At 33.0% G+C, this 15,932-nt stretch overlaps 1 protein-coding gene across 3 annotated transcripts in view; it reads left to right on the top strand.

Annotated features, from left to right (window-relative positions):
* The first annotated feature begins 2,940 nt into the window (after positions 1-2,940).
* The window catches only part of LOC109100303 (transient receptor potential cation channel subfamily M member 2-like), a 38,837-nt gene continuing 25,845 nt past the window's right edge, over positions 2,941-15,932 (top strand). Inside the window, exons 1-9 of one of the 3 annotated variants that reach the window (XM_042764360.1) lie at positions 2,941-3,381; positions 4,796-4,964; positions 5,673-5,853; positions 7,617-7,783; positions 9,260-9,437; positions 10,957-11,018; positions 11,099-11,299; positions 13,907-14,009; positions 15,802-15,923. In XM_042764360.1, the coding sequence (XP_042620294.1) occupies positions 3,089-3,381; positions 4,796-4,964; positions 5,673-5,853; positions 7,617-7,783; positions 9,260-9,437; positions 10,957-11,018; positions 11,099-11,299; positions 13,907-14,009; positions 15,802-15,923 (1,476 nt within the window). In that variant the 5' untranslated portion in view covers positions 2,941-3,088. Of the gene's footprint in view, positions 3,382-4,249; positions 4,965-5,672; positions 5,854-7,616; positions 7,799-9,259; positions 9,438-10,956; positions 11,019-11,098; positions 11,300-13,906; positions 14,010-15,801; positions 15,924-15,932 lie in introns of those variants that run through there. The other 2 variants (XM_042764359.1, XM_042764361.1) reach the window with 2 other exon arrangements.

Here is a 15,932-nt window from a genome sequence, read left to right as displayed (position 1 = left end):
AATATAATTTTGTATTAAGTAATAATTAATCATTAGTGTATCATGATACATATATTAGAGTAAGAGACGAATAGAGTAAAGGGATTTTTTTTTAAGTAATTGATTTATAGAAGTGGCAAATTGATAATTTATGTTGTTATTTTTAATAAATAGAAATAAATATAGAACAGATTAAACAAATTGCCAATAGACAATTACATGAATACATGTTTTGTCTATATTCTTAATGAATATTAGCTTGTTAGTTAAATGATTTGAAATTAAATAAATTTTCAGGGGGTGACTTGATGTATAACCAACGCAACCGTATTGTTGATTATAAAGGCTAAAAAGCTAAAAAAAAATAATAATAATAATAATTTATATTTCATTGTAGATGGATATACAACATTTTTTTCTTGTCGTGCGGGAGTAGGTCTGCAAATGAGCAAGTCAGTTGAGAATAGAACGTAGACAGCCTCTCACACACAATACCACTGTGTTCCCAAGATTCACTGCAGTCATTGAACCCTTATGTTGTGTAAGGGTGGTTTCCCTACAGTGGTTCAGGCTGTAGGATTGCCGAAGGACTAAAGAAATGTTATCAGCACGATGGTATAAAACTGTACATTTCTAGTCTGTTACCACCCACTGCCACTTATACCAACGACGGAAATAAGCGGCAGTTACAATAGCTAAATATGTGGGAGAGCGTTGCTATTAAGTGACTTTATTGTATTGGCAATAGGTAGCACTTCAAAGTTAATATTGAATCAAGATTAGTTAGCACATAATTAATAATTGAAATGGTTTAAATAACAATATTTTGTTATGGTTACACTTGAATTGGTTACAAAATAGATGAAGGATGGTAAAACATATAGTTAAATGTACCTAACATGTATGTAAAATATTACCTGAGAGAGAAAGAGAGAGTGGAAGATAGAGAGAGGGAGAAAAAAGAGGGAGAGAGGGCAGAGGGCAGAGCCCTGAGAAGAGAGCTCCAGCAAAGAAAAGAGTCAGCAAAGAAAAGCCAGCCGAGAGAAAGAGCCAGAGCAACATTTACAGTCTTCTTTTATCCCTTCCTTGACCATGTGACTGAAACCCAAATGTGAGACATTCAAACTGACCAATCAGCAGACTGCAGCTTCACCCACTGTGCAAAAGGTGTGACAATTAGCAGACCCCCGATGTATAAACATGTTGGCCTACAGGCCTTGATCGATATCAGCAATTCTGTGCCTTCAGGAATGCCAAATGGCCCTTTTGTTACTCAAGATAGTTTGGGACAGGAAAACATAAGTCTTTGATAATTTTTGACCCTACAGTTGTTTTAATTGTCTGCCAATTTCCACGTACATTTCACGAGAAAAAGCAGTGGTATCGTCAAAGGATAAACATGAATGTCCTAATAATGAATCAGGAAGTCTCCATTGTAAAAAAAAATATATATATATACATTCCCAACTCGAAATTTTCTAGTGACTGGGCACATCTAAATTTTTCTTTTTTCTTTTTTTTTTACAGTGTTGTATATGGCTCAGTCAGTACTTCTACTCCCATATATGAAATACAGGGAATACAATGGAATAGTGGTTTACAATAAGGTTAGTAGTATACAACCCTACCCTAATAGTCAAATAATATATATTTTTTTTAATCATACCCTTATTGGGGGCTGAGCCCCCCTAAAATGAAAATCCTAGAACACAGCTGTATGTTTCATTTCAAGACTGCCTTCATTATATACAGAGGTGTTTTTCTTGCATGAGTTTATGTAAGTATTGTTTTTTTGTGTTGACACGTTTATCCAGCAAGCAAAAATATTACGATTTAATAATTTAGATTTTATAATTTTAGATACTGTATTTAAAATAGTTTTTTTTTAAACCATGGTCACCTGAAATCAGTGTTTTTTTAGTATCATTGATATACTATTATAGATTTTCTCATTATTTTGAATTAGATTTTTTTTCTGTTTTCTTTTAAATGTACACTTTTTGTGTGTGTTTTTTCTGTCATTTTTATTAAATTTTTTTAAATATATCTATAGTTCTTATTAATTTTTTTTAGTTTTAAAATAAGTGATGACTCAGCAACTAGCTGAAATAAAATTAGATTTTTATATTTTACTTCAGCTATCATTTATATTATTTCATTATTATATTATTTTGTTATTTCAAGTAAATTAATTTTAGTTTTAGTTAACGATAATATCCCCACTTGAAACTTAAAATATAATAAACTTTTAAAATGAATTTGAACTGAAATAAAAACCTTAATCTTATTTTATTTTAGCTAGTCACCAAGGCAATATTTTTCATTTTCATTTACTTTAAATTGATGTAAATAAAAATTATTATTTTAATTAGGGGTGCACAATAAATATCGGCCGATAATTAATGCTCATCTCGTCAGTTCTCTAATCAGCGGTAAATTCCATCAGGTGCGTGATTTCACAATGAACAGCTGTTGCTACACAGAGCCGTTGTTGATTAGAGACTCGCTTCACTGACAAGATGCGCATTAATTATAGGCCGATATTTATCGTGCACCCCTAATTATAATTAATTATATATATTATTAGTAATAAAAATTAATTAAAAAAACTACATAGACAAAAAAAAAACACTAGTAAAAATGACAAAAACACAACAAAAATTCTAAAACTTTAACTACAATTAAAATGAAACCAGAAAATATAAAAATATAAAATATGAATTAACAAATAAATATTAATAAAAACTATAGTTGAATCAACAATACTAAAATAACACCAGTTCTCAGTGAAGTTGCCGTATGTTTTCATTTGATCTCTTTAAGTGACCCTTACGAAAAAGAAGTTTATTCAAGTGTGCTATTAGTATACTTATTTTAAACTAAAAAATAGGAAAGTATACTATTAGTTTACTTTTTATGTACTTCTCAGAAATGGGCTTTATGTACTTCTAAGATATATACTTATAATGACAATTAAGTATACTTGACTTATACTTACAAAAAGTCAAAATATACTTGAACTTTACTTAAGTATACTTAATAAAATAAACTTGAAGTATACTACTTTTTGGTAAGGGGAGGCTTGCAGACTCTGCTTCATATTCCTGTAATGCCTTCGTCCCTGTGTCTGACATCACCACTCCAGCAATGCAGTTTTTCAGCGCAGCAGCAAATGCATTGCGAACGTCCCGTGCATCTGCGCTTCTCATTCACTCTCACGGTCTCTGACACGAGCATGGATGAGGCAATGCTGGGTCCGATCACGGCGCAAGTTCTGAGCGCCGTTAAAGGCCAAATTCAGTCTCAGTCTCAATCTCCCCTCTATCGGCGCTGCTGTCCCGCCGACTGGATTAAAAAAAACATCAAGAAGAAAGAGTGCTGCTTTTATGTGGAGAATGGCAGGTATGAGGAGCATGTTTATATGATGAATTAACCCTATAAATCCTACTGTATCATATTTGATATGATCAAACTTTGTTGAAAAACTTCACAATCTGCTCCAATCCTTCTGTCGTCTGATTGATAGTTTAGACTTTTTTTAGCAAGTTAAAGCCTTTTAATCTAATTGTACAAAAGTCCAGCTTCAGCTCGTGCTTCACGTGTCTTTTTACTGTCAAATCTTTACAGATTTTTATCAAGTAAACATAAGAATAACGAGTTATATTTCCAGATGAACACTTACTGGACTGAAGCATTTTTTTTTTTACTTGATTACCCATCGTGTTTTAGAAAAACCCTTTTGATTCAAATATGATCATCAGGCTTTTGAGGAACATTTATTTATTCATCTCTCAATCATCATCGTATTGCTTTGCATTATATGGTCATAAAACTAAGCATTGAAATATCATCTTACTAAGACATATTATTGGAGATACAGAGTGACGACTGATATTTATATCATTTTATGTAAGTTTCTGTTATACTGTTATATATTTATATTTTTTTTTGTTTGTTTGTGTTAGAATTTCATCCCTTTTATGTCCATATAAATATCAGCATCTGCATTACATATTTTTGCTCAGTTTGTAATAAAAAAAAGTTCATCCTCGAGTTTGAGCTCCATATTCTCACTATATTATACATATTACATGAGCCATGAACCCTGGTGTATCAAATATAATACAACATTCAAATAAATAAATAAAATATATTCATGGTGATATATGTATATGATTTTTAATATTTTGTCTAAACTGTTCCTTTTTAAAATACATATATATATATATATATATATATATATATATATATATATATATATATATTTCTGACTATTATTTCATGTCATTATTATTTTTTATAATAATAACAATTTACTCATCCAAACATGTATGACTTTTTGAGCCAAAATATGTTTTGCAGAATATCTGAGCTGCTGTTTTCCCATGCAGTGACATTTTTATTGTTGAGCTCCAAAATTATGCATAAAATTATCCTGACTTGTGCATTGTATATTTAGTTAAACTATTCTTTTTAAAGTTGTTCTGTGTGTTTAAAATATGAAGTATAATTAGTAAAAGTATAATGAAGTACGTACTACAAGAAAATAATATTTCAGTCTTTCTACTTAAAAATGTAATGTTTAATTCAATGTGTTACTGTCATTCCTTTGTTATTATTTGTGAAATTTACTAGCAATTTAAAATCATTTCAAACTTAATCAACACCTGATGCTTTCAGTGTATGCAACTAAAGATCACGTGTATACACTCCTGTTGGATTCTGTGTGTAGTTCAGCAACATTTGGACAATATGTGCAGTGCGCGTGTTGTTGGGCTGTAACTCATGTGTGGATAACATGGATTACTGTTGACAGGGAGGGGATCTGTAAGTGTGGTTACCCAAAAGACAAGCACTGTGAGGACCCCATCAAACCAGAGGACTATGTGGGGGAGCAGTGGGACAGACACAGACACACCAAAGAGGCACCCACCGACGCTTTTGGAGATATCAGCTTTGGGGGACTTGGACAGAAAACCGGAAAGGTAAAATTTGATTCGAGCAGACCTCCTGCGTGTTATAGATGTTTAAAGTATATTATTTCACCACAAAGTGAAAATGTGCTGATGATTTACTCACCCTCAGGCCATCCGAGATGTAGATGAGTTTGTTTCTTCATCAGATTTGGAGAAATGTAGCATTGCATCAGTGTCTCATCAATGGATGCTCTGCAGTGAATGGGTGCCGTCAGAATGAGAGTCTAAACATCTGATAAAAACATCACAATAATCCACAGCACTCCAGTCCATCAGTTAACATCTGGAGAAGACACAAGCTGAAACAAATCCAGCAATAAGACGGTTTTAACTTCAAACTGTCTAAAATACAAGTCCATAATCCATAAAAACTCTTCCTCCAGTGAAAAAGTGCATCTCCTGTTGTCTCTCACATCAAAATCCAAACACATATTTGTTTTGAGCTGTTTTGGCTGTGCAGATTTCTCTCCTGATTCAGTGTTATTATGGATTATAGACTCATATTGAAATGACGGTTTCAAGTTAAAAACGTCTTAATGCTGGATTTGTTTCAGCTTTTAACTTCTCCAGATGTGAACTGATGGACTGGAGTGCTGTGGATTATTGTGATGTTTTTATCAGCTGTTTGGACTCTCATTCTGACGGCACCCATTCACTGCAGAGGATCTAGAATTAAATTTTTGAACTCATAGAAGGGCTTCTGTGGTGTGTGATTAGTATGTTCGGGTGTCGTCGGATACGCCCTGTGAGATTCTGTACCAGCTGATGACAGACTGCTGGAAACTGCGTTCGCCCAACCTGCTGATATCAGTGACCGGCGGAGCCAAAAACTTCAACATAAAGCCTCTCCTGAAGGAAAAGTTCCGTCGAGGCCTCATCAAAGTCGCCCAGACCACAGGTACAGCAACCTGCATAAGAAAACTAAATGACCACATAGCTCTAGACATAAAGGTGGAGATATAGTACATCCAACTTTATCAGCTTACATACAGTATACTCATGTAAAGTAATTAGTGCTGTCAGTTAATCAGTAATTAATCACATGATGTTTCGATTAATTAATCTAATTAATCACAAGTAATCGCAAAATAAATTTGACTGTGAAAATAGCCACAAAAGATTATTTAAAGCTATTTTCATGTTAATTGAGAAAATATCAAGTAGACATCACAAATTGTAGCTTTAGAAATATTTTATTTGATTCAACATAAAAATGTATTACACATAAACATTTAGAATTAAACTATGGAACATAAAAGAAGATAATTTGAGGAACATCTCAGTATTTTTTGTTTGTACAATGAAAGTCATTGGTAACAGTCTTCAAAATACCTTCTTTTATGTTCCACAAAAGAAAGTAAGTCATTCAGGTTTGAGTAAATGATGACAGAATTAAATATTTTTGGGTGAACTATCCCTTTAATGTTTTTATTATTATTGTTGTTATTATTATTATTATTATTTTAATTAAATGATACTCTTGAATAAGAAACTAAATCTGCCAGCAGGTGGTGGTAAATGTCTTTTATGATTATTTTTTTATTAAGTGTTATTCATTCAGGAATGAAGTAAACGGCTCTCTTTATGAATAGGCCTTTGAATCATTGATTCAAACGATTCGTTCAAAACGCGGATGCATTCTGAAACTAAACAACGCTGTGCCGCTCGGAAACGCGAAACGATTCATCTATGGCTTTAAAGGTAATATGTTCTCTGCAAAACTGAGCAAAAACATAATATTGTGTTTAAAATATAACAATATTAACTTCTTATTTACTGAGCTGTTGTATAAAATCACATTTAAACTCAGGAGAGAAACAGCACTCATCTGAAATTACTCTCGCTGCTCCTGTGATATCGTTTGATCAAATAAATGCAGTCTTGGTGAGCTGAAGAGACTTCTTTCAAAAACAGAAAAATAATCTTAATTAATTATTTATTAATTATTAACATTTGACCGCCAGTGTGTAACCTTGAAATATCTGTTTTTATCAAATTTATCCCAGATCTGATTAATATTCCTGATCAGCCAGATCCTATTTCTTTTTAATTTTATTTAAAGTTTTTGTAATTTTGGTTTGTGTTTAAGTCATTTTATTACTTTTATTTTATTTTTATTTTTTTATATACAGTTTTCATACAATTTTAGTTTTATATAAATAAAATAAATTATAAAAACAATTAATACTTATTTTATTTCAACTAATGACATTTTTTATGGTTTTAGTTAACCATAACAACCCTGGTTAGAACCGCGTTCAGTTCGATTCAATTTACTCTCACAGAGGAAAAGTGATTTTGCATTTATTTTTTACGTAAGTATATACAATAAAAACACACTCATGCTGCCATTAAACAGTATCACCAAAAAATGATTGCACATAACAAAAGCTTGTCTGTGATGCCTTAAATGGTAAATATGTAGGTAGCTTGCCAGGTTTGTCTATAGCTGACACTGACTGAAAATGAGAGAATTAGAGCATGTGTGTGCAACCATCACAAACTTGATTTTGCGGTTTGTGATGGTTGCACACACATGCTCTAATTCTCTCATTTTCAGTCAGTCGGTTTGTGTTGACATGCTTTTTCAGGTGCATTACACAGGTTAGACTTATCTAGTAGAACTGCACTTCTCTAGTTACAATGCTTTGCGTGTGGCAGGTGCGTGGATCCTGACAGGAGGGACACACACTGGTGTGATGAAGCATGTGGGGATGGCCGTGCGAGATTACACACTCAGTAGCGGTTTGACGGAGGGACAGATCGTCGTCATCGGTGTGGCACCCTGGGGAGTCATTCACAAACAAGAAGACCTCATCAATCCTAAGGTCACGCTGCAAACAGTAGGAACAACCCCAGATCATTTAAGCTATTGCTGTGACTCAAAAAAAAAAAAAGCATGCTGATAACAACGCCAGGTTTATGGGTTTGATTCCCAGGGAATGCATGAAGTAACAAAGCGTTTACCTTGAATGCAATGTAAGTCGCTCTGCATAAAAGCATCTACCAAATGCATAAATGTAATTATAAATTTGCATACTTAAGAGATTCTCAAACGTTTTTTTGGGTTGAACCTTTTAGGTTGAATATTTTTTTTTTGTTTTTTTTTTTATATTTTTTAAGAGCAGTTTTGTGTTTTCGGTTTTTTGTTGTTTTTGTCATGTGGCAGAAAAACAAATAAAATATTTCACCTTTTTTAGAAACTGTTTTATTATGATTGCTATTTCTTTTTAATTATTTCAATTTTACATTTTTATAATTTAATCAATTATTAGCCTTTCATCGACTCACAAAGCCCTTGCAGTTTCCTCACAAACCCCAGTTTCTGAGCAATAATGCACATGATTCACTGAATCAGAGTTTTGAATCGATTCATTGAAATGAAGAGGCTTGAAATGATTAACAGAAATGGATCAGATTCAACAACTCCAAATAAGTTTTAGGTTAATGGTCACATGACAAGCAGGTAAACGAATAAAATATATCATATAGCTTTAGTAATTGTACTTTTGATTGATTTTATTGTAAAATAATTTATTTTAATTTTGCATTTTTGTGTGTGTGTGTGTGTGTGTGATTTAATTATTAGCTTTTCATCAACTCACAGACCCTTTGCAGTTTCCTCACGAACCCCGACTAAAACATCTTAGATTTTTTGAATCATTGAAATGAACAGGTTTGATATGATTAACAGAAATGAATCAAATTCACCAACTCTAATACTATTTTTGACATGAATCAGTTTTGGGTTAATGGTCACATGACATGCAGGTAAACAAATAAAAAATTTTTTTTTTCAGAAATATATATATATTTTAAATTATTTAAATTTTTATGATTTAATTAATTATTGAGATTTCCTGGTCTATGAGAGCCTTTTTGTTTTTGCGTCATGATGCACAAGTTTTAAATCGAATCATTGAAATGAACAGCAATCCAAAATGAAATTCACTAATTCTAATGCCATTTTTACTTGCATTGAAGATCAATAATATTAATCAGTATATTAGTATACAGAGTTATCATACTCACAAAACAAATCTAATGCCACAGACTTTGGGAAACCTAATTAGAAGTGCATTAAAATCACAAACAATACAAATTAAAGTACAATGTTGTTTAATTTAAAATCCCCATATCCTATATCATTGCAAATATATTATAAAGCTGGTACTGCTTGACACTGCATGTTAAACCAGACCTACTTACAGTAGCTATTATGTTGATAACCGCAGGCTGAAATTGATGCTATTATTGATTTTATAACAACAGTGTTTTCCGGGATCTTGTCTTGTCTGTTTTAGGGTAATCTCCCTGTGCAATACTCTCTGGACGAGCAAGGTCAGGGTCTTCTCTCCTGTCTCGATATCAATCACACTCACTTCCTGCTGGTGGATGATGGCACTCGCGATTATGGAGTTGAGATTGAGCTGCGGGCTCGTCTGGAGAAACACATCTCTCAACAGTCGCTGGGAAATAGAGGTGCAGTGTTGAGGAAGCTTCACCAAATACAGATTACTCCTAATTTAACAGAACTGGTTTTTGCGATCAGAGCAGTAATTATATGGCAAAAGTTCAGCCAGGGAATATACTGTAGGTCAGACTTTATGTAAAAAGTACAGTACAGTAAAAAGTTTAGCAGTTTAGGGTTGTTGAGATTTTTAATGTTTTTCATGGCTTTTGCTCACCTGCATTTATTTGGTTAAAAATACAGTAATATTGTGAAATATTATTACAAATTAAAATAACTGTTTTCTATGTGAATAAATAGTAAAATGTAATTTATTCCTGTGATCAGTTACTCCAGTCTTCAGTGTCACATGATCTTTCAGAAATCATTCTAATATGCTGATTTGCTGCTCAAAAATATTTCTGATTATTATCAATGTTGACAACAGTTGTGCTGCTTCATATTTTTGGGGAAACCCTGATGCATTTTATTTTTCAGGATTCACAGATGAATAGAGAGTTCAAAAGAACAGCGTTTATTTGAAACAGAAATCTTTTGTAACATTATAATGTGACCCTGGAGCACAAAAGCAGTCTTAAGTTGCACAGAGATATTTGTAGCAATAGCCAACAATACATTGTATGGGTCAAAATTATTGATTTTCCTTTCATGCAAAAATCATGAGGATATTAAGTAAAGATCATGTTCCACGGAGATATTTTGTAAATTTCCTACCATAAATATATAAAAACTTCATTTTTGATTAGTAATATGCATTGCTAAGAACTTCATTTGGACAACTTTAAAGGTGATTTTCTCAATATTTAGATTTTTTTTTTGCACCCTCAGATTCCAGATTTTCAAATAGTTGTATCTCAGCCAAATATTGTCCTCCTAACAAACCATACATCAATCGAAAGCTTATTTTTGTATGTGAAAAATTGACACAAATGTATTTACTGTCACTTTTCATTATTTAATGCATCCTTGCTGATTAAAAGTATCAATTTCTTCCAAAAAGAAAAATCTTACTGAACCCAAACTTTAGAACAGTAATGTGTTTTGTAGAAATATAGGCAACCATACACATATGTTTATAGAAAGGCTTGATAGTAACACAACTTTTATACATTATATGTAAGAAATTATTGAAACTGAATACAATTAATGCATGAGGTAATTTTATCACTTTTAATTGTCATGTTCATTTATAGGCCTCTCTTGCTGCCTCTGATGGATTTCAATACAAAAAAAAAAAAAATCTTTTTTTGAACCAGTTCATTGGAATGAACAGTTCACTAAAACGAATCAGACTTTCTAGCTCTACTATAATGCTGTCACATAACTTTAGTTAGGTTTCTGTCCTGTGTGGATTTTTTAAATTAGCCTTTTATTTTGAGCACAAATCTGCTCAAAACTTACAGTAAACTAGCATACAGATGTCCTCAAACAACCGCATGACTGCTAAAAGCCACAGAATTGATTTCATGGCTCTTTACTATTGTTCATTGGTCATCTGTGAAGTGTGTTTTGTGTTTGTCTTTGCACCAGAGAGTGGAGTGACGATACCGGTGGTCTGTGTGGTCTTGGATGGCGGTCCAGGAACGCTAAACGTGAGATTTTAAAGTCATCAGTTTCACAGATCACAGTGAAATGTTCTTTCGTTAAGCCTAATTCACATGGTTATTCACAGACCATGTACAATGTGATGCTGAACCACACGCCGTGTGTGGTGCTGGAGGGCTCTGGACGCGTGGCGGACGTCATCGCTAAGGTGGCGGATCTGCCCGTGTCAGAGGTCACTCTGGACCTTATCAAACAGCTCATGGAGAGGTTTTTTGGACAAGAGTACAAAGAATTTACTGAGGTGAAGGTCATCGAGTGGACCAAGAAGGTAACAGACAAATTGTTCTTATTTAGAACTAATTCAGTAACAAAGTTTGGGTTCGGTACTTTAAAAAAAAAAAATGAATGAAGTCTCTTCTGCTCACCAAGGCTGCATTTATTTGATTAAAAATACAGTGAAAATTGTGAAATATTATTACAATTTAAAAGAACTGTATACTATGTGAAAATATAGTGATATATATAATATATAATATATCATTACTCCAGTCTTCAGTGTCACATGATCTTCAGAAATCATTCTAATATACTGATTTATGATTAATAACAATGTTGAAAACAGTTGTGCTGCTTCATATTTTTGTGGAAACCATAATTCATTTATTTTTAAGAGTCTTTGATGAATAGAAAGTTCAAAAGAACAGGATTTATTTGAAATATAAATCTTTAGCAACATTATAAATGACTTTACTGTCACTTTTGATCAAATAATGCATCCTAGTTAAATAGAAGTATTAATTAAATTAAAAAAATAATAATTTACTTACCCCAAACTTTTGAATCGAAGTGCCCTGTAGTCTGATTCATGAACCAATGAGCCAAATGTTTTAATGAATATATATATATATATATATATATATATATATATATATATATATATATTACAAATAAATAAATACACACATACAAATAAGAGTTCATTTTCAATTTTATGTGCTAGCATTACATATAATTTAAAGCGGAATTAATGATAGCAGAATTGTTTGCCATAATTGTATATATACACAGTGGGTACGGAAAGTATTCAGACCCCCTTAAATTTTTCACTCTTTGTTATATTGCAGCCATTTGCTAAAATCATTTAAGTTCATTTTTTCCTCATTAATGTACACACAGCACCCCATATTGACAGACAAAAACACAGAATTGTTGACATTTTTGCAGATTTATTAAAAAAAGAAAAACTGAAATATCACATGGTCCAAAGTATTCAGACCCTTTGCTGTGACACTCATATATTTAACTCAGGTGCTGTCCATTTCTTCTGATCAGTCCTTGAGATGGTTCTACACCTTCATTTGAGTCCAGCTGTGTTGATTATACTGACTGGACTTGATTAGGAAAGCCACACAGCTGTCTATATAAAGACCTTACAGCTCACAGTGCATGTCAGAGCAAATGAGAATCATGAGGTCAAAGGAACTGCCTGAAGAGCTCAGAGACAGAATTGTGGCAAGGCACAGATCTGGCCAAGGTTACAAAAAAAATTCTGCTGCACTTAAGGTTCATAAGAGCACAGTGGCCTCCATAATCCTTAAATGGAAGACGTTTGGGACGACCAGAACCCTTCCTAGAGCTGGCCGTCCGGCCACGGGGAGAAGAGCCTTGGTGAGAGAGGTAAAGAAGAACCCAAAGATCACTGTGGCTAAGCTCCAGAGATGCAGCCGGGAGATGGGAGAAAGTTGTAGAAAGTCAACCATCACTGCAGCCCTCCACCAGTCGGGGGTTTTAGGGCAGAGTGGCCCGACGGAAGCCTCTCCTCAGTGCAAGACACATGAAAAAACACCTGAAGGACTCCAAGATGGTGAGAAATAAGATTCTCTGGTCTGATGAGATCAAGATAGAACTTTTTTGGCCTTAATTCTAAGCGGTATGTGTGGAGAAAACCAGGCACTGCTCATCACCTGTCCCAATACAGTCCCAGCAGTGAAGCATGGTGGTGGCAGCATCAAGCTGTGGGGGTGTTTTTCAGCTGCAGGGACAGGACAACTGGTTGCAATCGAGGGAAAGATGAATGCGGCCAAGTACAGGGATATCCTGGACAAAAACCTTCTCCAGAGTGCTCGGGACCTCAGACTGGGCCGAAGGTTCACCTTCCAACAAGACAATGACCCTAAGCACACAGCTAAAATAAGGAAGGAGTGGCTTCACAACAACTCCGTGACTGTTCTTGAATGGCCCAGCCAGAGCCCTGACTTAAACCCAATTGATCATCTCTGGAGAGACCTGAAAATGGCTGTCCACCAACGTTTACCATCCAACCTGACAGAACTGGAGAGGATCTGCAAGGAGGAATGGCAAAGGATCCCCAAATCCAGGTGTGAAAAACTTGTTGCATCTTTCCCAAAAAGACTCATGGCTGTATTCGATCAAAAGGTGCTTCTACTAAATACTGAGCAAAGGGTCTGAATACTTAGGACCATGTGATATTTCAGTTTTTCTTTTTTAATAAATGTGCAAAAATGTCAACAATTCTGTGTCTTTCTGTCAATATGGGGTGCTGTGTGTACATTAATGAGGAACAAAAAAAATGAACTTAAATGATTTTAGCAAATGGCTGCAATATAACAAAGAGTGAAAAATTTAAGGGGGTCTGAATACTTTCCTTACCCATTGTGTATATATATATATACATACAGTACATATAGTGTAAAATAAGAATTAGTACAAACATAATTTAATATAAAATATAATTGAATGATAGCGGAATATATATATATATATATATATATATATATATATATATATATATATATATACACACACACACACAAAATATAAGTATATGAAATATAAGCAATCTCAGAAGAGTTGAATAAGATGTATCTTAAGCGGTGAATGTTTGTTTTTATTTATATTTTTTGTCTTTCTTTAGATTCAGGACATCATCCGAATGTCTCATTTGCTCACTGTGTTTCACATCGACGAGGATAAAAACAGTGATGTTGATGTTGCCATTCTACAGGCTCTACTGAAAGGTGCAAGTCATCACTTTTCCGATGGCACACGTTCAAGTCTCTGCATTTCTTAATCTGAAATTTGATGACTTACATTTGTTTTTCCGGGCAGAGCCTAATTGTGTTGTGCCGGTAATAGTTGGTTAACTAATGGCAGCTGAGAGTGCATTGAATCTTTAGCTGCTACTCTTTAAAGTGGCCGAGAGCCTATCAGCACTGTTATGCACATTATTTCAAATAACTTTAAGCTTAATGCTGTGTAGTGAACAGTCATGGTGGTTTTGGTATTGTGCAGCTCATTCAGGTTTAAATGCATTCATCCTCCCTTGACAGACTGGAAGCATCTCTGATAGAGGAAGCTATTAGTGCTGGAGCTATAGTGATGATTGGCACATCTCTGAAATGCTATAGAGATTATTTGTGTGGCTTTATTGAGCATTGAAGACTATCACACATGTTTGCTTATAGACACATTTGCCTTGTCTTTGCATAAGAAGCTTGTGAGTGATACAGTTCCTCAGTGCTACACAAAATGTTAAACAGATGTTAGACAGAATGTTTTTTTCTTCCATGTATGATCTTTTGATTCAAGTAAAGCCTGATATATTGTTTCTTTTAGATGAGTATGATTTAATGAACCAGGAAATCTCTAGACATTAAAAAAAAAAAATTATATATATATATATATATATATATATATATATATATATATATATATATATATATATTATATATATATATATATTAAATGAAATTAAATGATCGTCCTGCAGCAGTATTATTTTAGTATTATTTACATACTAATAGAACATTGAATTTCTTTTTTTTTTACTTTTTTTTTTTATACATTTTTTTTTTTTTACGTTTTGTGCTTTTCGCCTTTTTATCAGTTTTTTTTTTTTATTATGTTTCTATTTCTTAAAATATATTTTTAGATATTTAAATTCTTTTTTTTGTTGTCATTTTAGTACTTGGACGTTTTCAGTCAATTCTTTTCAGTAATTTTATTTCTGTTAGTTGCCAAGTTTTTTAAGCTTGTTTTTAATCTAATATTTATATATTCTTTTATTTTAGCTTTATTTCAGTTAATGATTTTAATCATTTTAGTTAATAGTTAACAATGATGACTGAGAATGTTTTACGCATCAATGCAAAACAAGTCTTAAAAGTAATTTTTCCCCCTTGTTCCTCAGGTAAATTTAATCTTAAGAATGTTTTGTTGTTGTTGTTATTGTTGTTTTCTGGAAAACAAGACAAAAATAATAATATTGAATTAATAATGATAAGAAAATTTGTTATTAATTGGCATGAAAATATGTCACAATGCAAAGAATTTCAAAGACCTACTTTCAAATTAAAATTTGAATTTGAAAGTAGGTGTTTTCTTTGTAAAAAATATGATTTAATATTCCTTATTTCTGGTGTGAAATATTACCTGGACATGTTTTTGATTATATATTCCAATAATTATATATTCCATTTAGTTGCCAAGGCAACATTTCAAATTTTTTAAGTTTACTTTTTTTATTTAATATTTTTCTTTTTATTTTATTTCAGCTTTATTTCAATTACCAAAATCTATTTTTAATACTTTAAGTTAAAAATAGCAACACTGTCTTGCAGCACAGTTTATAAAACTATAATCCCTCAAATAGAAAACCTTATAAACGATCGGTGACTTGACTTCAGACCTAAACTTGACCTTGAAACACAAGACTTGAGACTTTTTTTTTTCATTTCTTGGTCAGGAGAAGAAATAAAAAAGACAAACTGTTAAGAATTGTTAAACCTGACACATGTTGTTGCACCTCAGTCCCCAAAAGCGATGAACACGCGGCTCGTCAGTCGCTGGAGAGACAGCTGGAGCTCGCTGTGGCCTGGAACCGCGTCGACATCGCAGAGAGCGAGATCTTCACCGAGGAGATCCAGTGGACGGTGGGTTAA

This window comes from Cyprinus carpio, chromosome A9, assembly GCF_018340385.1.
Source record: "Cyprinus carpio isolate SPL01 chromosome A9, ASM1834038v1, whole genome shotgun sequence".
Classification (NCBI taxonomy): domain Eukaryota; kingdom Metazoa; phylum Chordata; class Actinopteri; order Cypriniformes; family Cyprinidae; genus Cyprinus; species Cyprinus carpio.
This window is presented reverse-complemented; position numbering and strand designations above follow the sequence as displayed.